Here is a 23,111-nt window from a genome sequence, read left to right on the forward strand (position 1 = left end):
TATGGAATTTAATAAGAATGGACCACTGGAGAAGTTAATGTAGTTGTGTGTTCTTGTCTTTATTTAAATGAGAAACAATAAAAAATCATTGGGGAGACTTCAGAAAGAGGTATTGTCTACAGCAGAGGATTGCGCTGAATTAAGTGAGAGGCCTGCGTATTAATTCAATGTCTAGCTGATTGGAAATGCAAGACCTCAGCAATGTGAGAGAAATGCTGTCGCTCACTCAAAGGGGCCGGATGATGCACAAACGTTCCTGCGGGTGGGGTCGGAATATTTCACAAATCCAGAAGGTTTACAAAATCCAGAAAAAAGAGCCCACAATGTGGAGCCCAGAACACACAGGGATGCCAGCTGGGATGCCAACAGGTGCCCTACCCGATCCACCCAGGTGCTTGCCAACTTATCTGGACGCTCCAATCACTCCAGTTGTTCCCGAGGTAATAATTTTTCTGACGCACTTTAGCAGTATAGGTTGCTGTTGGCATGCCGGGTTCCATTTTAAGTTGCATGTCCGTTGTCATGCGTTTGCGTTCCTTTGAAGGAAAAACCCCCCAGAAGCAAACAGGTTTACATTATGTGGTCCTTCCCACACCACAGGAAAACACTGGGAGGGGGTTCTTCTGGTGAGTGGAATTTTTCTCTTTCCCAACTTTTTATGGAAGGAGATCATTTTGGGATATGGTAGAAAATTGATTTTGGACTCTTACGTAGCAATGCACAAGGGAATAAATTTCAGAGAACTGTTTCAAGACAAGCTGCAATGGAAGCTCTGTAGATGAAATCAAAGGGCTTGAGACCAAATGGCGGAAGGATCGCCTTCCCTCCTGAGCCTGGCCATTTCCCACCTGAGGGGCGGGGGCAGCCACAGCCAGGGACCCAGGGCTGGGCTCATTCCTCCATCCAGACAAGGAAGAAAAGATGCAATTCAGCCTAGCCAAGGAACTAGGAGTGTGTGGAACAGTAATGGGGCAGTGAAAGAGGCCTGGAGGGCTGCATCTGCCACCCCTCCCCTAGGTTCTGTGATCCAAAGGAAAGCAATGGCTTGGGGCTGGCAGCCCTGATCTAAAGCCAGTCTACTCTGAGAAGTCTTGTATCCCTCTCCAGGCACCTGAAGAAGGGGGCTCTCCATTACAAAGGTTTCTGCCACAATAAACCTACCACCATTTAAGGTGGTGACTTTGCATAATGTACTAAGATGGATGCAGGAGGGGCTAAGGAAGGTCTCTGAGCATTGATTGGTGCTAATCATGAAAACAAACCCACCCTTCCCACCCCACTTGTATGCTGCTCCTCTTGTCTTGTTCTTCAGAGCAGCCCCCAGCAATGCACAAGGAGAGTCTGCCAGACCGAAGGATCCCTTACCAATGTCATCAGGGTCCACACTCTTCTTCCAGATCCCTTTCCCTTTGGCCTCCACTGAGAAAAGATACATGAAGCTATACACTTCATTAGTCTGAAGGGCGCAAGTACACTTGGGGGTCGCATTCTGGCCTCTCTTGTTCTTAGGAGAACACTCCAATGATTTCCTGGAAAAATGGTAAGACTTAAAAGATGTTTTCAAAGTAGACAACACTCAGATTATTTCTGCCACAGCCTCGATTTGGGAAAGCTCAGCCCAAGTGAGAGAGGGGCTTTGCAATGCTTCCAGCTGCACTATGCTGTGGATTCCCCAGACCCCCAGGAAAAGTTGCAAGTGTGCAAGACGAGATAAATCTGTGCACCTTGGAAGTTCTCCAACCACAAGTGGTCCAGTGAAAAGTGTAATGAGAAACCCTTTGGATCCTGCGTTTCTTATTCTGCGTTTGGAAAAGTCACAGTGCAGTGGTAAGCTGTGAGGAGGGTACCACCAGCCCCAGAATCACCCAACAGAGGAAAGAGGAGATCTGGTGGCAGTTCTCACGTTTCACAGTATGACCTACGTTCGGCCACTGATTCGATCAGTCCTTATAACAGGCACGAAGAACTTCTTGGGGCAGTCGGTAGAGGCGTCCACTTCCCAGGAACAACCCACTTCGGAGTAATGGTCTGTGAAGCACCTTGGCTTGATGTCCTTTGCGGATTCGGCTAGAAAGAAAGAGAAGAGTTTGCTTGAGTGCCAGACTGACACCAACTATTGTGCGTCATCTCCAGATTTTCAGAGGAAAGCAGTGTAGGAATGTTTTACTCAACGAAACTTACATATTCAGAGGAGGCCTACCCAGAAAGGGCCTCTGCAAAGCCACACTTTGGCCCTCCGTGACTCCACTGCAGAAAGGGATAGAATCTCTACTCTACTCCTGTTTTGTCAGGGCAGAGCTGTAATTACAGGGGAGCTAGACAGGTTTTTTCCCCTGAGTGAAGCCTCCAAATGGGTGCCATTGAGGCTCTTAACCTGTGTGTGTGTGATTGTGTGTTTCTCTGTGTGTGTGTGTGTGTGTGTGTGTGTGTGTGTGTGTGTCAAGCTGTGTCTTTGACAAGGGTGAAATAAAGCCTAGATCTGACTCTGCCCCAGGGGGACCTTTTGTATATATATATTTGTTTTAAAAAAATATTCCTGGGGTAGAGAATGCATTGTGCCTGAGTCTGGAAAGCTAACTCTGTCTCTGCCTTAGAAAAAAGACCTTCCAAGGACAAGCCTTAAATTTCTATGCTGACTGCTGCTTGTTTTTCCTCCTCCAGGTGCATTGGGTTGCTCACCTCAACGTTTATAATGCTCTCCTAAAAACATGAAACTAGCCGTGACACTTGATCAGGCCAAAGGGGCCCGTCTAGTCCAGTATCCTGTTCTCTCAGATGCCCCAGTGGGAAGCTTGCAAGCGGTATTCAGACACAAGAGACTCTCCACCTTCTGTGGTTTCTTGCAAATGGGATCTGGAAGGGTTTCCATGTTTGATTAGAGGCAGAGTATGGTCATCATGGTGGTAGCCACTGACGGTCCTGTGAAATTGGATTAAAGCCATCAAATTTGTTGGCCATCATTGCCTCCTGTGGGAGCAAGTTCCACATTTTAACTCTGTGCTGGATGAAGAAGTTCTTCCTTTTTTATCTGTTCTGAATCTTCCAACATTATGCATCACTAGATGTTCTTGACTTTTAGCATTATGAGCGAGAGGAGGAAACTTTTCTCTATCCAGTTTCACTCCCCATGCTGAAACTTGTTGCGAAATGCCTCAGTGCCCCTCGGTTCATTTCCTTGACTGCTTCCTTGAGCCACTTCCTATGCAACGCAGCTGTGCTCCAGATTGTGCCACGACATCTCCAGCTCAGCTTACTCAGCCCTCCGGAAATGAAACAGCCACAGGACTAGCATGGCCCCCCAGGAGGGAAGGGGCAGCGTCTGTCTCCCAAAGGTGAGGGGCCCTTCCCACCTGCCCAGCTGCTCTCCTGTACTGACTCTGGGATCTTGATCTCTCTCTGCTGCATCCCCTGAAATCTCAGGGCAGACCAAGTGGACTCCTTCAAGATGGAACTGAACAAAGCTCTGGTAACAAGGAACCGTTTTAGGGTGCTTTCCACTTGGAGTTGTCGCACATTGAAATGTTAGGAGCTCGCTGCCCTGGGAATTTTATTGAAGCAGGGGAAAGAAGCACAGCACGGAATAAATAAAACCCTTTCCCCTTCATGCTCACCTAAGTGTTGATCTCCAAATTCTCCCCCTCAATTCCCTGAGCCCCCCCCCCGCTCTTGCTCCCTACCATAGGAGCCAACTCTAAGGGGCAGAGGGCCGCCCTCCCCCAGGTTGATGGGTATTGCCATTCAAATGGTGTGGGTGCACCAGATCATGTGATCAATTATGTGGGGTGGGGCTTCCCCCCCGCCATATTTTATTCAAGTTGGCAACCCTGCTCCCTACCATAGGGGTGCCCAGGCTTTATGTTGGGGGGGGGCAGAACCTCAGTTACTTTTTATTGATTTACTTGATTTAGGGGGGGCAGCTGCCCTCCTTTTGCTATACCCATGCTACCCACTGGACTTTCTCCAAGTAGGCAATCCACTCAACCCGGGAAACAGGTGGCGTATATGCCACCCCTTTCCCCCACACTCTTGGAAATCTCTCTCTCTTCCTCCATCCCCTGAAATCTGAGGGCAGACCAAGTCGACTCCCTCAACATAGAAGCAGCCATGAGGAAGGACCACTCCGGCTCCTGTCCCCATAGTGGCCAACCAGATGCCCCAGAGGGTAGAAGCTCACAGACAGGACCTGGGCACAGCAAGAGCCCCCACTGCCGTTTCCTGTAAGTGGCATTACTCAGAGGCATTTACTGCCTCTGACACTGGAGGGAAAACGGTCATCGTGGCTAATAGCCACTGACAGCCCTCTCCTCCTCCTCCTCTTTCTGCATGAATTTGTCTCATCCTGTCTAAGTTGTCCAAGTTAGATGTCATCACTTGTGGAAGTGAGTACCATAATGTTTTAAACGTGTGGGGAAGACCTTGCTTTGTCTCCCAAAATCTAGCTTCCTTGGACGCCCCCAATGAGTTCGCCTGTTAAGGAGGGAGGTGGAAAGAACAACATCTGCCCAATATACAGTACCGGAAAAATTATACGGTTGCACTACTAAAGAGAAGTAGGAAGGATCTCCTGACGCAAACAGTGGGGAGACAGATGGAGCACCCATGAACTCAAGAAAATTCATAGAATCACAGAACTGTAGGGTTGCTGCTAGTGACGTCACCTACCCCCTTTGTCTGCAGTGCAGAAATGACAGCTAAAGTCCTGCCAGTCCGTGTAGATAATGTGGATAATGCAACTTAAGACCCCAAGTCATTGCCCCCCCCCGCACACCCAATTACTATGGCTGGACGTATGCTGATGGTGGTGAGAGGAATGCAGCCCGCTTATAGAGAGGGGGAGAAATAGGGTCAGATGGTGGGTTTCTGGCTTATTGCAGAGTTTCAAAACCCCCAACAATACCAGAAAAGCAGGCCTTCTGGAAACCTGACCCAAGCAGCCTCAGCCCATTTCAGGCAGCTGAAAACCTTTCCATATGGCTTTCCGGTTCTCTTTGCTTTGCTTGTTTGTTTGCTTGTCAGTTTGTTTGCTTTTTAGATGTATAGCACCTCTGAATGTGGACAGAGCTGGTTTTAAACTTAGGAACCTTTTAGTTTAGATCAATAGGCAGTGCAACTCCCAATAGAATATAACAGCCATGGGGCGAGTTTCTAGAGCTTTTTGAGAGATGGAGGAGTGAGGGATGGTGTTTTTCTGATCAAATCCCCTTCATGCACAAGTCACCCTCTTTCTCTCCCAGCCACCTTAGGCGAGAAAGCCGATGGTCCTCTGCTAAGTTGCTCCTACAATTTAGAGACTCCCCCTTTGTTTGACTGCATTTTCCTCAAACAAGCAATTCAATGCTTCCGGAGCCTGGATAGCAAAATTGGGCTACATTGCAGTGCTCTCTCTCACACACATTCACTCACCAATACAAGCGCATTGAAGCTTCTTTTTCTCAGCCACAACGCCACCTAATAACAACAACAACAACAATTTTATGGTTGCCCCAGCCACTCGTGAGTGGCTTCTAACAATTATAAAAGCATAATAAAACATCAAACGTTTAAAACTTCCCTATACGGGTCTGCCATCTAAAATTCCCATAGTTCTTTATTTCCTTGACACCTGATGGTGTTCCACAGGGTGGGTGCCACTACCGAGAAGGCCCTCTGCCTGGTTCCTGGTAACCGAGGAGTGCCAGCTTAGCCCCACAACCATGGGTGCCATGCAACATGCATGGCCCTGGTGCCACAATTTGTGGGTGCCTGGCCCCTTCATGGGGAATTTTGCGGGTGCTCAGGCACCCAGAGCCCTGGGGACAGGGAGTCGGCACCTACCGGTATGTTGTATCTTCACTTCTCACAGTGAGGGAACTGCCAGAAGGCCCTCAGAGCTGAATGATGGGGGTGGAGACGCTCCTTCAGGTAAACTGGGCCGAGGCTGTTTAGGGCTTTAAAGGTCAGCACCAACCAACACTTTGAATTGTGCTCAGAAACGTATCGGGCACAATATGTGTATTATGGCTGGGCAGTATTTGCATCAGTTGGGCGTTGTTTTTTTTTAATACAGTACAGGGAAAATAAGCCTGAGTCCTGACTTTGCAGTGACTTTTCCTTTAAGGGTGGAACTGTGACCATTCAGAGTTATACTGAAATGTGTCTGAAAAGTGTCTGAGCCCACCCCATGTCCTTATGGGGCGGGCAGCACTATCTCTCCCCCCCCCAATAAAACACCTAAATGAACCAGGACGCTCCTTCTACAGACAATGAGCGTCCCCCTCTGTCATTTGTTATCTTGAGGCCTTGCACTGCTCCCAGCTAGAAACGTCAATCCGGGCTGTCACATCGCTCATTGGCTAAGAGCTCCTACAGGGCGTGGCCATTATGTCGGAAGCTCTTGTCTCCCGCGGATTCTTTTCTGGTAGGAAGATCATCCCCACCACCCCTCCTGGCCTTGCTCTCTGTCCAGCTGGCTGCCCGGCTGCCCTCTTGCAGAGAGAAGCAGCTTTCCTCCACGGAGACTTACCGTGCCAAAGGAAGCAAGCGAGGAAGACGGAGAGGAGGAGGCAAGGCCTCCTCCGGGGCCCCCCAAAGCCCGTCCTGCCGTTGGCCATCCGGAGATCTGGTGATGGAATGTGCCTGGCCCTGCTGGGAAGAGACAATGTTAGTGTATTTTGAAAGCCTGTTGGTCCCCTCCAGATGCGTGCCACAGGCAATGGGGGCTCTGCAGGCTCGGCTGAACCCTAGAGCGATCTTCACTACGGAACGCCACCCGCTTACCTGTGCAAAGGGATTAGGGAGCCCCCTCTTATTCAAGGCCCAACTGAGAGCAAGGCCCAGCCCCTTTGCAACAGTCACATCCAGCATCCAACAGGCAGAAGCCACGAGACATTGGCCAGTCGCCCAGCTGTGGCCAACCACTTGTCCTGCCCTTCAGGCCTTCGGCTTCTATGAGTAGCTGGGAGGAGACTGGGCCAAGGGGGCTCAGATGCTAGGGCCCCCAAACACTCACCACTACTCCAAGGCCTGGAAACAATGCCTTATGAGGAACGGCTTAGGGAGCTGGGTATGTTTAGCCTGGAGAAGAGAAGGTTAAGGGGTGATATGATAGCCATGTTCAAATGCAGTATATAAAAGGATGTCATATAGAAGAGGGTGAAAGGCTGCTCCAGGGAAGTGGACACAGAGCAATGAATTCAAGCTACAAGAAAGAAGATTCCACCTAAACATTAGAAAGAACGTCCTGACAGTAAGAGCTGTTGTAAGGTGGATTGTAAGCTGTTGTAAGCTGTTGTAAGGTGTTGTAAGGTGGCTTCCCAAATTGACCAGACGAAATCTCAAGCAGTTGAACAAATTTATTATTGGTTTGTCGGCAAAACAATATGGAGCAGTAGGGAAAAAACCATTCCTCATTCTGCCCCACCCTTGTCCATGTACAGAGAGCTTTTATACCTTTTTGACAGAGTGAAGATCAGCCTTTCTGCAGTACTTCATCAACCAATCAAGAGAGAGCACCCCAAGATGCAAAGTCACCCGCCCAACTCTACTAAGTGGCGTTATGTATCTGGTACCTTCATACACGTGTCTATGTGGAATTTTACAGGCACAATTGTGGTTGTGCTCTACTTAGAACTTGCGGTGGGCTACATCCTCTATAGTCTGATGAAACAGAACATCTTGTGGCTAAGCTAACTTCCTTTCGCAATGGGTTACAGAGAAGGGTACAAACAGAGAAGTGCTGTCTAATTTACTTTCTATCAGAGACAGAGAGATTTAGAAAATGGAGTTCCTCTTGCTCTTGTGGTTTATGCTAGACAGGATGGAACAAAGTGTGGCTTAGCTAGAATTTCTTAGAAGTGCTGTGTGTGTCTCTTTGTGCAAAATGTTGCTCTTGTGCTGAAACAAAGAAAGAGAGAATTCTACTGGCTGCATAACATGGATTCCCTCTGGTTACTTAGGGCCTGTGTGGCCTGACCAGGATTATTCTGGCCCTGGTCATTGCCACCCTATACTGTTTGACAGTGGAATTTGCTGCCAAGGAGTGTGGTGGAGTCTCCTTCTTTGGAGGTCTTTAAGCGGAGGCTTGACAGCCATCTGTCAGGAATGCTTTGATGGTGTTTCCTGCTTGGCAGGGGGTTGGACTGGATGGCCCTTGTGGTCTCTTCCAACTCTATGATTCTATGACCCCCCTTTCCATGTGGCTTTCTGGTTCTCTTTGCTTGTTTGTTTGCTTGTTAGTTTGTTTGCTTTTTCAATGTATAGCACCTCTGAATGTGGACAGAGCTTATGGGGCGGGCAGCACTATCTCCCCTCCCCCCAAATAAAACACCTAAATGAACCAGGACGCTCCTTCTACAAACAATGAGCGTTTCCCCGAGGTTCTGCGAAGATGGCGGAGTATCAACATCCTCCCTTCTGACCTCCGTACTTTACTGGTTTGTTTTTAAGTTTTTTACTGTTTTATACCGTGTTTATATTTTATTTTCGTTTTATTCTTATCTACTTAATTTAGCTCAGTTTTAAGTTTTAAGTTTTAGTCATAGGTTTTAAGGAATTAAAGTACAGCAGGGAGTTGTTTAAAGTCTTCCTGACCTTCACTTGGGGGAGCGTCTGGGCCTCAGCATTTTTTTAAAGAAGAAACCTTTCAAGTTGTGACTGCTCTTATCGTTATCTCCCTGCATTTACTCCCTGCTCCACCATTCTACTAACCAAGCAAATGAACTGAAGCGAGACTTTTACCAACCTGATTTTTACCAAATAAATAATGGTGACGACATAAATCTGACATCAGGAACCATAAGACTGAAAAACCAGTAGGAGAACACTTCAATCTCCCAGGACATTCTATACAAGATCTCAAAGCAGCTGTTTTATTACAGAGAAATTTCAGGAACAGACTGGAAAGAGAAGTTGCTGAATTGGAAATCATTACCAAGCTTAAAACCATGGAAGCACCTGGGATGAATAGAGACATCGGATTCTTATCTCATTATGCATGATCAAGCTTTCTTTAGCACCTCAGCCCAGTACTAATTGCAGCCATCAGCAGCCATTAACAGCCATCTCCAGGTTTACCACTCCCATCAGCCCATCACCCATTCCCACCCACCCCCACCACCCTCTGTATATATATATATGGTCTGACACTTCTGTTTCTAGTGTATCTGAAGAAGTGTGCATGCACACGAAAGCTCATACCAAAATATAAACTTAGTTGGTCTTTAAGGTGCTACTGAAGGAATTTTTTTATTTTAAAAAAAGTGATTTTGAATTACTGTACTTTTTTGGGGGGGGGGACGACGACGACTAAGAAATATGCATGCAGGTTGCCCAACACTTGCTATGCAAAAATTCACTTATCCAAACATGAGGAGTTAGTACCCAAACCTCACTATACACACACCTCAGATTCATATATCCAAAGCGCCAAAGTTTGCCCACTTCCTTGCTTCCTTCCTTGTTTGTGCTTTGCTGGTCAGCGACAGCCATTTTCAGCCACAAACGAGGGAGGGTGGGGGAGAAGGATAGGAAAAACCAGTTTTTCCTTTGCTGGTCGGCTGCAGCCATTTCAGGAAGAAAACATGGATGGGGTGGGGAGAGAGATTGGACAAAAACGGATTAGAAATGTTCCCATAGAAATCAGTGGCTGCCATCACCACCTCCCACTGTAAGAAAGGAGCCGCTTCTTCTCCAGGAACTCCTCCTCCACCTAACAGGCGGGGGCAACACGTTTTGGCGCGTTCCTCGTCCTTCTCCCTCCCCCACCTCTGCCTCACCTGGCGGGTTCCCTCGCTCCCTCCCCCGGCCGTTTCTGCAGAGGCTTAGGATCACTCTCTTCCCGAGGAGGCTTGGGAGGGAAGCTGCACACCCGCCAGCCATATGTTTGACGGGCCCAGCTGGCGGGCGTGCAGAGAATGGGGAGTCCGCCAGCAAAGCCGCGCAGCTCCCCCACTCGCTGGGGCGTCCCTGAGAGGCCAGCGCCCTGGTGCAATGAACCACTAAGCCGTATGGGAAAGACGGCCCTGGCTGCGTGCTGCTCTGCACATTTTGCTCACCAACCCAGTGAAGGGGAGGAGTGGCACTTTGGGAATTGAACACAATTCATTTCGAGCAGCAGGGCACCAAACTAATGCGCTGGGCAAGGGCCCTTTCTCATTCTAGGGCTTAGCCAGGGACAAGAGTGGGTGCTGCTGCTGCCGCTGGGTGCAACAGACTGGTGTGGGTTTAAGGTCCTATGCGGCATGATGGATGGTGAGCTGGGAGCCAGCAGGCTCTGAGGTCCGTGGAGGACTGCTGCCCCCTTGTGTCCAAGAGTCACTGCAAGGCCATCTGGGAGCTCTTTGAGAAGCATTTAAGATAAGGGGGTCAGCTGAGGAAGACAGACTCCGCCTCCATGTAGGTGTAGTATGGCAGGGACCCCAAATCACTCAGACCCCCAGCAATGGAGGAGCCAAAATTTCGTATTGTACAGTTCAAGCCACACCTCTTAATCGGCAGGTAACTAATCTTTTGCTTCAATCTGCAGAGGGCCCAATCCGCACGCAGCCTCCTGTGCCCATCAAATCCTGGCTGCACCCTGTGGCTCAGCGTAAGCCAGCAGCAAGAGCCTGAGAGCTGGCAGGAATCTGCACTCAATACATTTAAAAGCTTATGCAGATTTATGCAAATGTGCTTCAACATTCAGGTTCTGTACTGTACTTGAATGTTTCTAGCCACTTCCTTTCTTATGAAGCTTCCATTCGCCAGGGTAGTTTCTCATCTTCTCAGAAGCCATTCATTCTACAGGTACCTGTGAGATGCAGGTGAACCATGATGGCAGAATGGTCCATCTGGGCTGCCCACAGCCACACAGCCATCTCTTTGCCAGCTGGGAGCAGCAGCCTCAGCCTCTATTGGGGGTGGTGTCCATAGCAGGTCCTTCCCCATGCAAACTCCAAGCTTCTCTCCCCCTTTTGGAAATGCTGTCCTGCCTATGTCACACCTTGAGTGGAATAAGTGCAATAAAGCTGGATCATTTGGATAAAAAACTTTAATGCTAGAATGGTATTGTCTCAGTCACTTGGCGATACTTCCTGGCATCCCCATCACCAAAAGCGGTCCCGGAGCATCCCTTTATTCAGCCTTCTTCCCCTCCTCTTCTCTGATCTCTGGCAGAGGGCACAGGAAGTCATACCACCACACAGAGACCTTGTTGCTTGCTATGGCTATATGAAGCTAGACCTCCTTATCTGTATAGAAGCAGCAACAAAAGAAAGTCAAGCAGACAGTTCTCTGCAAAAGCAAGGCAGTGCCTGAGCAAAAGCTGGCCACTTGCTAGATTCAGAGCCTGTCAGCAGGCAGAGCTGAAACACTTGACAGGCAGGTGTGGATTCCATTGCAGGTGACCGTCCAGAAACTTGAGTCCAAGAACAGCTTGTGCTCCAGCCCCCAGCCCAATCTGGGTCAAGAAAGCACCCATCTCCCTGAAGGCCCCATTCATGTAAGAAGTGCCAAAAGCAGCCTCTTGAGTCCAGCAACTTGTCCTCAGAGTTTCCACACAGACACTGGCCTATAATCAGGAAGATGCCTCTCCTTGCTGGCCTTTGGCTTAGTCCTCTGTTGATAGTAAGGGCCCTTCCCTACCTGGCTTAAAGGGGCCTTTTGTCCCTCCTTGAATTCCCTCTCCCATGCAGCATCCTCCTTCGACTGCTGTCCCATAGCTCCACCTCCCTAAACCCCCAGATCCTCTATGCCAGGCATCCCCAAACTGCGGCCCTCCAGATGTTTTGGCCTACAACTTCCATGATCCCTAGCTAACAGGACCAGTGGTCGGGGAAGATGGGAATTATAGTCCAAAACATCTGGAGGGGAGGGCCGAAGTTTGGGGGTGCCTGCTCTATGCAGTTGGTGCTGCTTTCCTTTTTGCAGCATAGTGGATCTCTGGATTGAGGGAGGATTACACCTGGAGGAGGTCACTGCTTGGTTGAGGCGGAATTAAGGAGGTACAAGGGGCCTCAGGGGTATGAAAGGCCTTTGTCCCTGGCCAATTCTTCCCTCAAGCATCCATCGGAAGCCACCTGTTGCATGTCCATGTCTGCCCCGCAGGGTGCACTTGGCCAGGCCGGGTCTCTTACCTCCTGAGCCCCCCAGCCAGGGTGAAAGAGGACCCTGCTCATCCCAGTGGCTGCTGCAGGGCTGTTCTGGACAATGCTGAGCAAGGGTTTGTAGGGGGACTGCCCGTCTAGGCGGCTGCCAGCGCTGCCACTCTTGCCCTGGGTGGCTGTGCCTCCCTGGAGAGCTGAGCTGAAGGAGCGGTAGCCAGCCAGGAGGGAGGCCCCTGGGCAGGGGACAGACTTTCCTGGCCCATGCTGGGAGGGGCTGCCTGGCCTCGCCTCTCGCTCTGCAGCTGCCATACAGGAGGAAAAGCAAAGTGAGTCTGGGCCTTCTGAGAAGACACCCTGGAAAGCAGGGTGCAGGTTGCTGGTCACAGGTGAAAAGCAAGGCCCTGCGTCATGACTGAATGGCTGGATTTGGTCCCTGAAAGGAGAAAACTCCTGCTCCTCCTCCTCACAGACCTGGCTGAAACACTTGTAGCCCGAGGGCTGGGGGGCGGATGTGCTGAGGGGCAGTTCCAGGGCAGCACTGCTTGGCTGGGAGGAAGCCACTGTCTCTGTGCTGGTGTTGTGATAGACAGGTTCAGAAGAGGTCTCCAAAACAGCCCTGTGCTTGTTCAGCGGTGCATCTTGAGAAAAGGAAAAAGCACTCTGCATGTGCCCCAGAGCCTGGTCCTTGAGAAGGGGGTGCTCGTCCAGGATACTGGTGCCCCCACTGCTCAAGTCCCCACTGAGAAGGTCTCTGAAGAGCTTGGCCACAGCGTCTTCATGAGGGACCTGGCAGTCTTCCTCTTTCCGAGTTTCTGGCTTGGCAGATGCAATGCAGCTGTGAATATGCACAGGGTGCTCAAGGCCCATGTTTCCAAATGGTGCCACCGCTGCTGTCACACCAGCGGCTACTTTGCTCTTGGCGGGGTTTGGGATCTGGTCCCACCATCCCTTCTTCACCCTGCAAAGCAAGAAAGCGCCACTCGTCAGTCCTTCCCGGTCCTCAGAAAGGGAGAGGCAGGGCTCTGCAAGGGCCGCCTCCCCTCCGAACATCAGGAAGCAATCTTCCCCCTCCCGAGGTGACTAGCAGCCAAATGCATGTGAGAGAGCTGAGGAAGATTGTTTGGCTGGAAGGAGGATGAGGAGAAGACTCAGAAGGGACAGGGGCCGCTTTCCTCCTCCTTTCCTGTCAGGGTTGCAGGAAAATGCCTCTGCCACCAAGGCCTGCAACCTTCAAGCAGAAGTGACCATGTACAGTATTTATTTGTTTTGCTGTGGGCAAAGGGCAGCCCTGGAGAGAACTACTTGCAAAGCACCCAAAGCGTACCTGGAGACGCAGAAGAAGCTGAAGGTAGCCAGGGCCATGATGAACACACACAGCAATGGGATGAAAATCCAGAGGAAGGAGCCAGAGCTTGGCTCAATGTCTGGAAGGCAAGCAGCATTTTGGTTATCTGGGCGGACAATTCACCCTGATACCAGTGGGAGGCAGGGGGTGGCTGGGTGGCTAGCTAGCTGGCAGACAGGCACCCACCCACCGACCCACCTGGAAAGGGGGCACAAGATCAGGCTAAACGGCCAGAAGCCTCAGTTGACAAAGGAGCCCAACTCACACAGCTGGAAAGAATTTCAGGGGATTTGCAGTATTTCTCCTTAGGGTTTTTCTTTGCCTATTACCTTGTAGGGATGTGGTGAGGTTTATTTGTTGGTTTTAGCTTGTCTCTCTATATGTTAGGGGAATTGAAGCCTTCTTTTGGCAAAACAGTTTCCCAAATTGGGATGTGGGGATGGGCACCAACATGCACATTTAATGCCTCATGTGTTTGGTTTCTCCTGCACATGCTAATCTAACCTTTAACCCCCTCCTGCAGTTTCAAGCTGGTTTCCCTTCAGCCAGACTTACCTTGGGCTGGGGAAAGAGGTCCTTGGGTCACCCAGCACCACCAAAGTAAGGGGCAGACAGGATTTGTACTGCTTATTAGTCATGTAGCACCATCACCGCACACAGAGCAAGAGAAGCAAGAAGGTAGGTCTCTGTCCCAGGTAGTCTATCATCTCACCTTTGACCAAGGAAAAGACAACAGGCAAGGAGAAGAAAAGAGAGGAGAGCAGAGGAGGGGGAGGAAGCACAAATACAGCTACAAGCAGTATACCGTGAAGTTATATGCAGAGAAAAACCAGCAGATCCTGAGCTTGAGGCAGGAAGAGGGAGCATTGGTGGTAGCGGGGCCTGATGTGCTGTGGCACCACACTGAACCTGCTAACTTCACCCAGGGGTCTGCAGCACAAGCCTACCCAGGGCAAGCAATCGATGTCACTGTGGAATCTAGAAGGTCTTTCCAGTTATTTGTCTCTAGCCAGCCAAATTGCGACTGCCCCCTCCCTCTCTACCTGTGTTGTGCCACTCATCGCTTAGTGCATTTTCATGCAAAGCATTGTGCCACCTTCTACTAAAACAAGTCTTCCAAATGATTAGTAGCATGTGCCTTAGTCTTCAGAAAGAGGTACTTGTCTACAGAAGAAAATTGTGATGAAATAAGTGAGAGGCCTGCATATTAATTTGATGTCTAGCTGACTGGAAATGCACGACCTCAGCAATGTGAGAGAAATGCTGTCACTCACTCAAAGGGGCTGGATGGTGCCCAAACATTCCTGCGGGTGGGGTGAGAGAATTTCACAAATCCAGAAGGTTTACAGAATCCAGAAAAGAGAGAGCCCACAATGTGGAGCCCAGAACACGCAGGGATGCCAACTGAGATGCCAACAGATTGTTAATAATAAACAGGTGCCTTGCGCAGCCCCCGCCTTAAGCACTTACCATTTTTCCATGTGTACTCAGCACTCCAATCACTCCAGGTGTCCCCGAACAAAGCAATTCTCTGCCGCACTTTTGCAACATAGGTGGCTCCTGGCATGAGGTTATCGTCGAAGATTTTATGATGAAAGCCTTGCGTAATGTGTTCATGTATCTTTGGGGGGGGGGGAGAGACAGAAGCAAACAGGTTTACATTATGTGGCCCTTCCCACACGTGCACAGGAAAACACTGGGGGGGGGTGTTATTCTGGTGAGCTGAATTCTTCCCTTTCCCAACTTTCTATGGAGGAAGATCATTTTGGGATGCGGTAGAAAGGTTTTGGACTCATGTGATAATGTGATTATGTGATAATGAGCAAGGGAATAAATTTCAGAGAACTGTTTCAAGAAAAGCTGCAGTGGAAGCTCTGTAGATGAAATCAAAGGGCTCGAGACCAAATGGCGGAAGGATCTCTTTCCCTCCCTCCTGAGTCTGGCAATTTCTCACCTGAGGGGTGGGCGGACAGCCACAGCCAGGGGCCCAGGGCTGGGCTCATTCCTCCACCCAGGCAAGCAAGCAAGAGATGCAATTCAGCCCAGCCAAAGCACTAGGAGTGTGTGGAACAGGACTGAGGTGGCGGAGGCCTGGCCTGGCCAGAGTCCCAGGGGCCAGGTGAGAGAGGCCTGGAGGGCTGCACCTGCCTCCCTTCCCCTAGGTTCTGTGATCCAAAGCCTTGGGGCTGGCGGAGGCCCTGACCTCAAGCCAGTCATAAAAGGCAGCCCACTGCTCTTGTGTGCCCCACTGGCGAGGGACATATAATCATTTGCCAAATATAGCTAAAGCCTTTTTGGCCTGCAGTTTGTTGGATCTACAGAGCTGCCCAAGGAAAGCATTAAGGAAGGGCAGGAAGCAGGCCCGTCTTGCCCATTGGGTCTACTGGGGCGATGCGCCAGGGCGCTGAGGGGCACCCCAGCAAGTGTGGGAGCTGCGCGGCAGTCTCCCTTTTCCCTCCTGTATGCCCACCAGCTGCGCCGCTCAGGGGAGAGCAGGGAGGTAAGCGAGGCGGAGCAGGCACTAGGACCCTGTTCCGCCCTGCAGCGCCAGGGTCACCCCTCATTCCGGCGCTGCGTTTCATTGGTAGAGGCAGGGAAGGCTCCGGACTGCAGGAGGGCTCCGCTAGGGGGGGCGGGGGGAGGAGGAGAGCCGACCTCCTTCCCATCCTTGGGATCCTGAGCAAGCCCAGGGCTTCAGGCTGCCCACCGCCTGCCCTTCCTCATTGCGGCCAGGGCACAGCAGGTGATCCCTCCCGGAGGTGAGTTCCCGTCCCTGCACTCTGACTCAGAGCCGGGAGCTGCGCCGGCCGGAGGGAAAGGGGGGGGCGCCGCAGAAATTTTTGCACCACGGTGCTGGATACCCTTAAGACGGCCCTGGCAGGAAGATGCCATGTCAACTGGCATGGGGCAGGGGCATTATGAGGCTTTCAGGGGTCCCAACACCTCAACCTCTGCTCAGGACATAGAAGGTCCCCGCCACAGTGTATGTGATTGTTTTAGTATTTTTTTAATTTTAGAATTAATGGCATTTTTAAATATGGAAGAGCTTGCTACCTTGGGTTCCCTTTGGGAGGAAGGGTTGGATATAAATGTAATTAATTAATTAACAACAATAAATTTGTAGCACTATTCCTGGTGGTCGTACAGAGAGGAGCATGCTGGGAAAGTGTGCCTACCTTGTCTGTCTGGTTTATAGGCCAATAGGCAACTTCATAGACTGTTTCCGGATTTTCATGAAGAAGGTTCCCTTCTTTATAGTCATCTGCCCAGGTGAAGATGTACGAGTCATCCGTCCTCTTAACAGTCAGGTTGACAAGCGGACGGGGTTTTACTGCGTTTGGGAAGAAATCAACAAAGAGAAAGATGTGGGGAGGCAAAAGAGGTTGGGGAGAGTGGCTGCTCCCCACACAGAGGATCCAATATGGGCCTCTGGTTTGGAAGGTGGGGAAGGTCAAAGCATCAGGTCCTTCTCCCTGGAAGGACAGACACACACTGCCCCCTCCTTCTCTTAATTCCTTCTCTCTGCTGCTTCACACCATACAGTCTCATGGCAATGTTGTGTCACACAGGATGTTTTCAGTGTTAGAAACCGATATATAAGCTAGGTGCCAAATGGCTCCTTAAACCAGGGTTACAGTCACGAAAACAGAATGTCTAGTTGGCATTTGGGTGCCAAGCAGCTTGGTCCCTAAAATTTGTTCTGATCATGCAGATAAAATATGACAGATACAGTTCTAAAGGGTGTGCTGTTAAGTGTGTAAAAACAGGCAAGATCCAAGGCTCCCCAGGCATGCACCTCTAGATGGGGGAGACGACAGGCGCCATCCTGGCTCACTTGGTCACAAGTGGCCAATAACCAAGGGCAAAATGCACCTGGTGCCTGACAAATTTCGAATGCTCGATGTTTAGTTCTTATGCTACTGTGTAGGAAAGCACCCTGTGGCTTTGATGTGGCTATAGAGAAACAGACGGCCAGCAGGTGTGGGCAAGTAGCAGGCTGTGTCCATTCCAGGTGACCCCCAACATGCATACAGAGGCAAGCCCCTCAATTCATTGGGATTTTCCAGAGTTGCCACATATTGTCCTGCTTTCTTGAATTCTGGGGCCTCTCCTAAGTTCTTCAACCAGTTCCCAGGAGTGGCTTTTGCTCTTCTTGGCAGCCATTTTTTCTCTCTCCATCAACCACTCTAATTTCTTCCAAACTGGAGTATCCTGCCACCATTCAAGGTGGTGACTTTGCCTAATGGACTAAGCTGGATGCAGGAGGGGCTAAGGAAGGTCTCTGAGCATTGGTTGGTGCTAATCATGAAGACAAAGCCTCCCTTCCCACCCCACTTGTATGCTGCTCCTCTTGTCTTGTTCTTCAGAGCAGCCCCCAGGAATGCGCAAGGAGGGTCTGCCAGAACAAAGGATCCCTTACCAATGTCATCAGGGTCCACACTCTTCTTCCAGATCTCCTTCTCGGCCTCCAGTATGAAATGATACTTGTAGGTCCGCAGTACTTCAGACCGAATGCTGCAAGTACACTTGGGGGTCACATCCAGGCCTCTCTTGTTCTTAGGAGAACAAACCCACGATGGCCTGGAACAATGGTAAGACTTAAAAGGTGTTTTCAAAGTAGACGATGCTCAATTCATTTCTACCACAGCCTTGGTTTGGGAAAGCTCAGCCCAGGTGAGAGAGGGGTGTTGCAAGCGTGCAAAAGGGGATAAATCTGTGCACCTTGAAAGCTCTCCAACAACAAATGATCCAATGAAAAGTATAATGAGAAACCTTTTGGATCCTGAATTTCTTATTCTCGGTTTGGAAAACTCACAGTGACTGCAACTCAACTCCGAAAGACATTTTGTAAAGAACCCTCATCCATTTTCTGGAAAAGGTTTGGGCTGGCTACTCCTCCCAGGGTGTCTCAGAGAAGGCAAAGCCACCACAGATGCATTATTCTGCAGCCCTGATATCAGGAGCCACCAGGGCTGGAAGTCCACGCCCTCAGACTACAGTCCCCAGGATGGCGAGGCCTTTATATTTAGCTGCCATATCTCAAGGGTCTCCTTCTCTGTAAGAGAAGCACTGTGGCACAAGTTATGCTGGGCGAGGCTCAACCACGTTAATGTCACTTCTTTTAATTTCTCTCCCTTTTTATATTATTATTACCTTACCCTGGTACCACCAGCCCCCAAAACACCCAACAGAGGAAAGAGGAGATCTGGGGGCAGTCCTCACATTTCACAGCATGACCTACCCTGGGCCATAAAGTGCATGAGTCGTTGCAACACGCAGGAGGAACTCCTTAGGGCAGTCGGTGGAGGCGTCCACTTCCCAGTGACAAACCACTTCGGATTCATAGTCTGTGAGGCAACTTGGCTGGATGTCCTTTGAAGACACGGCTAGGAAGAAACAGAAGAGTTTGCTTGAGTGCCAGACTGACACCAACCGTTGTGCAGTTTTCAGAGGAAGGGGGTGTAGGAATGTTTTCCTGAACGAAAGTTACTTATTCAGAGGAAGAGTCCAGCACAGGCCTACCCAGAAGGGGCCTCTGCAAAGCCCCACTCCAGCTCTCCAAGGTGCCATTGTGTGTAAGTCTGGAAAAGCCTTAGAAAAAGACCTTCCAAGCCTTAAATTCTCCTTGCTGACTGCTGCTTCTTTTTCCTCCTCCAAGTGCTTTGGGTTGCTCACCTCACTGTTTATAATGCTCTCCTAAGAACATGAAACTAGCCCTGCCACTGGATCAGGCCAAAGGGGCCCGTCTAGTCGAGCATCCTGTTCTCTCAATGAATGATCAGGTGCCCCAGTGGGAAGCCTGCAAGTGGGATTCAAGCGCAGGAGACTCCTCACCTCCTGTGGTTTCCTGCAACTGAGATTTGGAAGCGTTTCCATTTCTGTTCTGAATCTTCCAACATTAAGCATCACTAGGTGTCCTTGACTTTTAGCATTATGAGAGAAAAGAAAACTTCCATATCCACTTTCACTATACCCTGCATAATTTTATTAAATTTTCTATCCTGTCACCTCTTTCTCTCCTCCTTATCTACTGCTGCTTACCTGTCTAAAATTTCTAGCAGGGTTGGTCTACTTTTCCACCACCCAAGCCACTCCTCTGCTTCTCACAGTGCAATCTTGGGCATGTCTACTCAGAAACAATTCCCACCGAGTTCTGTAGCAACTTGAAGACTGAAAGGTCTATTATTTCAAAGCTTAGGGCCTTTAGGCCAACAAGAAACTATTTCTTCTTCCTGCAACAGACTAAGTGGCTCCCCCTGCCGGAACTTGCTGCGAAATGCTCAGGCAGGATTGCAGCTTGCGAGATGGCATCTTTGCCTCCATCTGCTTCCTTGCACCGCTTCTCCTGCTCCTGGCGCTCCAACAGCAACATGGCCCCATTGACCTCTCTGCTCCAGGCTGAGCCAGGACATCTCCAGTTCAGCTTGCACAAGCCTCCAGATGTTTATTTTCTTATCAAAAACGGACAGAGCAGCTTCACCTCCAGTTTCAGTTCCTCAAAAACAGCAGAGGGACCAAACTTCCCTTTTCATCTTCAGCAGAAAAGCCACAAAGAAATGAAACAGACTAGATGCTCCCCAGGAGGTGAGGGGAGATGGGTGGCATCCGTCCCCCAAGGGAGAGGGAGCCCCTCCCTGCCAACCCAGCCACTCTCCTACACTGACTCGGGAAACTCTCTCTCGCTCCCCATCCCGTGAAATCTCAGCGCAGACCAAGTCGACTCTCTCAACATGGAAGCAGCCATGAGGAAGGACCACTCAAAGCGGCCGGCCAACAAGGTGGCTGAAAGAGAAGATGCTCGCAAACAGGAGCAACTCCCCCCACTGCTGTCTCCAGTAAGTGACATTACTCAGAGGTATTTACTGCCTCTGACACTGGAGGGAAAACAATCATCGTTGCTAGTAGCCATTGGGAGACCTCTCCTCCACCGAGTCCACCTCTACTGTGGATTTGTCTCATCCTGTCTAAGTTGCCCAAGTGAGAAGCCATCACTGCCTCTTGTGGAAGTGAGTCTTATGATGTTTTAAATATGTGGGGAAGACCTTGTTTTTGTCTTCCAACATCCTTGGACGTCCCCAATAAGTTCGCCTGTTAAGGAGAGAGGGGGAGAAAAACATCTGCCCAATATACCGCAAAAATTAAACTGTCGCACTACTAAAGAGAAGTAGGAAGGATCTCCTGATGCAAACAGGGGGAAGACAGACGGAAAACCCACGAACTCAAGAAAAACAATAGAATCACAGAATTGTAGGGTTGCTAGTGACCCCACCTAGCCCACCTTCCTCACTGCAGGAACCAGAAATGGTCTTAATTCCCCCCCCCAAATATTGTACAGTATTCAACTAGGCACGCCTGCTTCGTGGAAACCTGACCCAAGCAAGCAACCCGCCCAAGCCTTCGGGGAGTCTCTGGGTGCGCAACAGCTACGGCCGGGGGAGCTTCACTGTTGCTGCCGCCGAGGGAAGCGGCTTTCCTCCGCGGAGACTTACTGTGCCAAAGCGAGCAGACGAGGAAGACGGAGAGGAGGAGGCAGGGCTTCCTCCGGGGGCCCCCGAAGCCCGTCCCGCCGTCGGCCATCCGGAGAGTCGGGAACAAAGTGCGCCGGGCCCTGCCGGGAAGTGGCACCGTCGAGCGGCCCGCTTCCCTCCTTCTGCCAGTGCCAGCCCGGCCGCCAGGCAAAGCGGAGCCAAGCAAAGCGGAGCTCAGGAGACACCCGTCCGCCAGCCCCGCTTGGCTTGGCCTGGCTGCCCGGAGTCCAGGAGCCCCTGCCGCTGCTGCCTGCTTGGGCGACGGGCTGCTCCGCTCGGTGGGTGGGGAGGAAGAAAGGGCAAATTCGGCCAGCGCCCGCCTCGTCCCGCCTCCCCCGGGGTTCCAGCCAGCGCTCGTGCCCGAAGCGAAAGGGAATCCCGGAGGGGAGAGGGCACGGGAGGGGAGGGCAGAGACCCGGACGGCGACGGGGAGCCCTTCGCGACTCGCCTGCTCCAGCCCCCCTGGACCACGCACCCTCCGCTGCCACGGCTGCTGTCCGGGAAGCGCTGGGTTGCGCCCTGGTCCTCCTCCTGGGGCGTGGATTTGCATGCCGAGCCCGGCCCCTTCCCGCCTTTGCCGGGAGTTCCCAGCCAGCCAGGAAGTTGGGCTCGCACCAAACTCGGCTACACAACAGACTGCGATCGGTGTCTCCTGAACATGTGCAGAGTGGGCGCGCCGCGGGACGACCACGCCAGCCCCGTGGGGTGTGGGTGTCTGTGTGCGCGCGTGTTTGTGTGTGGGTGCGCAGCCATGTCAGTTCGGGCTCTGGAATCGTGGCGCTGCAACCCTTTTGGCCTGTTTCAGCTTCAGCTGGGGTCGTCTACTCTACTCTTATTACTTTTCCTCCAAGGGCAGGTGAAAGTTGACCAGGTAGATCATTGGGAGGGGAGAGCAGGGGTCTATGGGGCCCAGGAGGGGTGCTAAGAAGGAAGATGTAGGTTTTTTGGAAGTAGAAAGGTAAAGGTAGCATAACTGGTGCTTGCATCAAGGTTTCCACATGCACCTCCTCTTCCCACTGAACAGTACTGTCACTGGGATGCACTTACTCACTGACAAGTTAGTCAGTGTGCTGGAGTGGGTCTCCCTTATTTAGACCTTTTCTGTATTGCCTAATTATAGATAGGCAGCCACACTACCTTATACTAAGTCAGACCATTGTCAACACTGATTGGCAATCGCTGCCCAGGCTTTCAGGTAGGGTGTGTCTCTCAGGCCTAGCTAGAGATGCTGGGGATAAAAATGGAATGGCAGAAAAAAATTATTTGAGTACGCTGAGATGGCAAGTCTAATGGGGAAAGTTTGGAATAATGGCAACCAAAAATTTAACACAGAATGGGACAAATACAGACAATTCCTAAAAGATCATTGTAAACATCTGAAATCTGAAATGACTCCTGCAAGGTGACATAACTTATGGATATATTGGATAAATATAAATTAGATGTTATTCAATAAGCAGTTAATATAGAATTGTAGACTAGAGGACCCACATTCAGGTGGAGGGAAGCCTTGTTACTTTACTATATCTTTGATGGAGAGTGATAATTGGGATTAATAAAGATTAAATGCAAAAAAGAGAGGTTTTTTAAAAAAAATGCTGGGGATGGAACCTGGAACCTTCTGCATATGTACAAAGCAGACACCACTTCCCTGACTATATATATAAAATAACTATGTGAACATATCTCTAAAGCAGTATGCCAAAAGCGACAGGTATTATAGAACCACACAATAAAACCATCAGGACTAGTTTCTGATAAATAAATGCTGCTATCAATTCCTTCACCTTCGGATACATCTCCCCACAACCCCTCCCACCAGCCTGGGCTGAAACAAACAAGATCACCCCGAAAAATCTCAGAAGAAAGGGGGCTTCGTGGAACCTGCTGGCACTGCCCTAGTCTTGCTTTTATGAATAGACCCCATGGGGACTGCACTGTGTCCTGTTCAGCACTCAGCTTAGTTGCACTGCACACACCCAGATCCAGGAGGCAGCAGGTTTCGTTTGGTGAGTTTCCCCGGGGGGTCCAAAGGGTGGTGCATAAAACTGAGTGGAGGGGTGTCCTTTCCCTGGCCTCTGCATCCCTCTCATCCAAGGAGAGACTCCTGCTGAGTCACAAAACTCACTGGAGTGACCTCGGGCCACTCACCATTTCTCAAACTAGCCTACTTCACAG

The 23,111-nt window shown here is 50.5% G+C and overlaps 2 protein-coding genes across 2 annotated transcripts; both read right to left on the minus strand.

Moving 5' to 3' along the window:
• Positions 1–40: 40 nt before the first annotated feature.
• On the minus strand, positions 41–6,885 carry LOC132593204 (uncharacterized). The gene is made up of 5 exons (XM_088656811.1): positions 6,503–6,885; positions 5,404–5,448; positions 1,923–2,067; positions 1,366–1,529; positions 41–536 (listed from the first exon to the last, which is right to left on the minus strand). Exons 1-5 carry the CDS (start codon positions 6,588–6,590, stop codon positions 502–504), a joined length of 477 nt encoding a protein of 158 aa, XP_088512937.1. The 5' UTR covers positions 6,591–6,885; the 3' UTR covers positions 41–501.
• A 4,102-nt stretch (positions 6,886–10,987) lies between these two features.
• LOC148683668 (uncharacterized) lies at positions 10,988–22,686 on the minus strand. The gene is made up of 7 exons (XM_088656809.1): positions 20,895–22,686; positions 18,647–18,791; positions 17,825–17,985; positions 16,581–16,735; positions 14,875–15,025; positions 13,384–13,483; positions 10,988–13,017 (listed from the first exon to the last, which is right to left on the minus strand). Exons 1-7 carry the CDS (start codon positions 21,481–21,483, stop codon positions 11,970–11,972), a joined length of 2,349 nt encoding a protein of 782 aa, XP_088512935.1. The 5' UTR covers positions 21,484–22,686; the 3' UTR covers positions 10,988–11,969.
• Between the last annotated feature and the right edge of the window lie 425 nt (positions 22,687–23,111).

Source organism: Zootoca vivipara, chromosome 13 (assembly GCF_965207765.1).
Source record: "Zootoca vivipara chromosome 13, rZooViv2.hap1.1, whole genome shotgun sequence".
NCBI classification, from domain to species: Eukaryota; Metazoa; Chordata; class Lepidosauria; order Squamata; family Lacertidae; genus Zootoca; species Zootoca vivipara.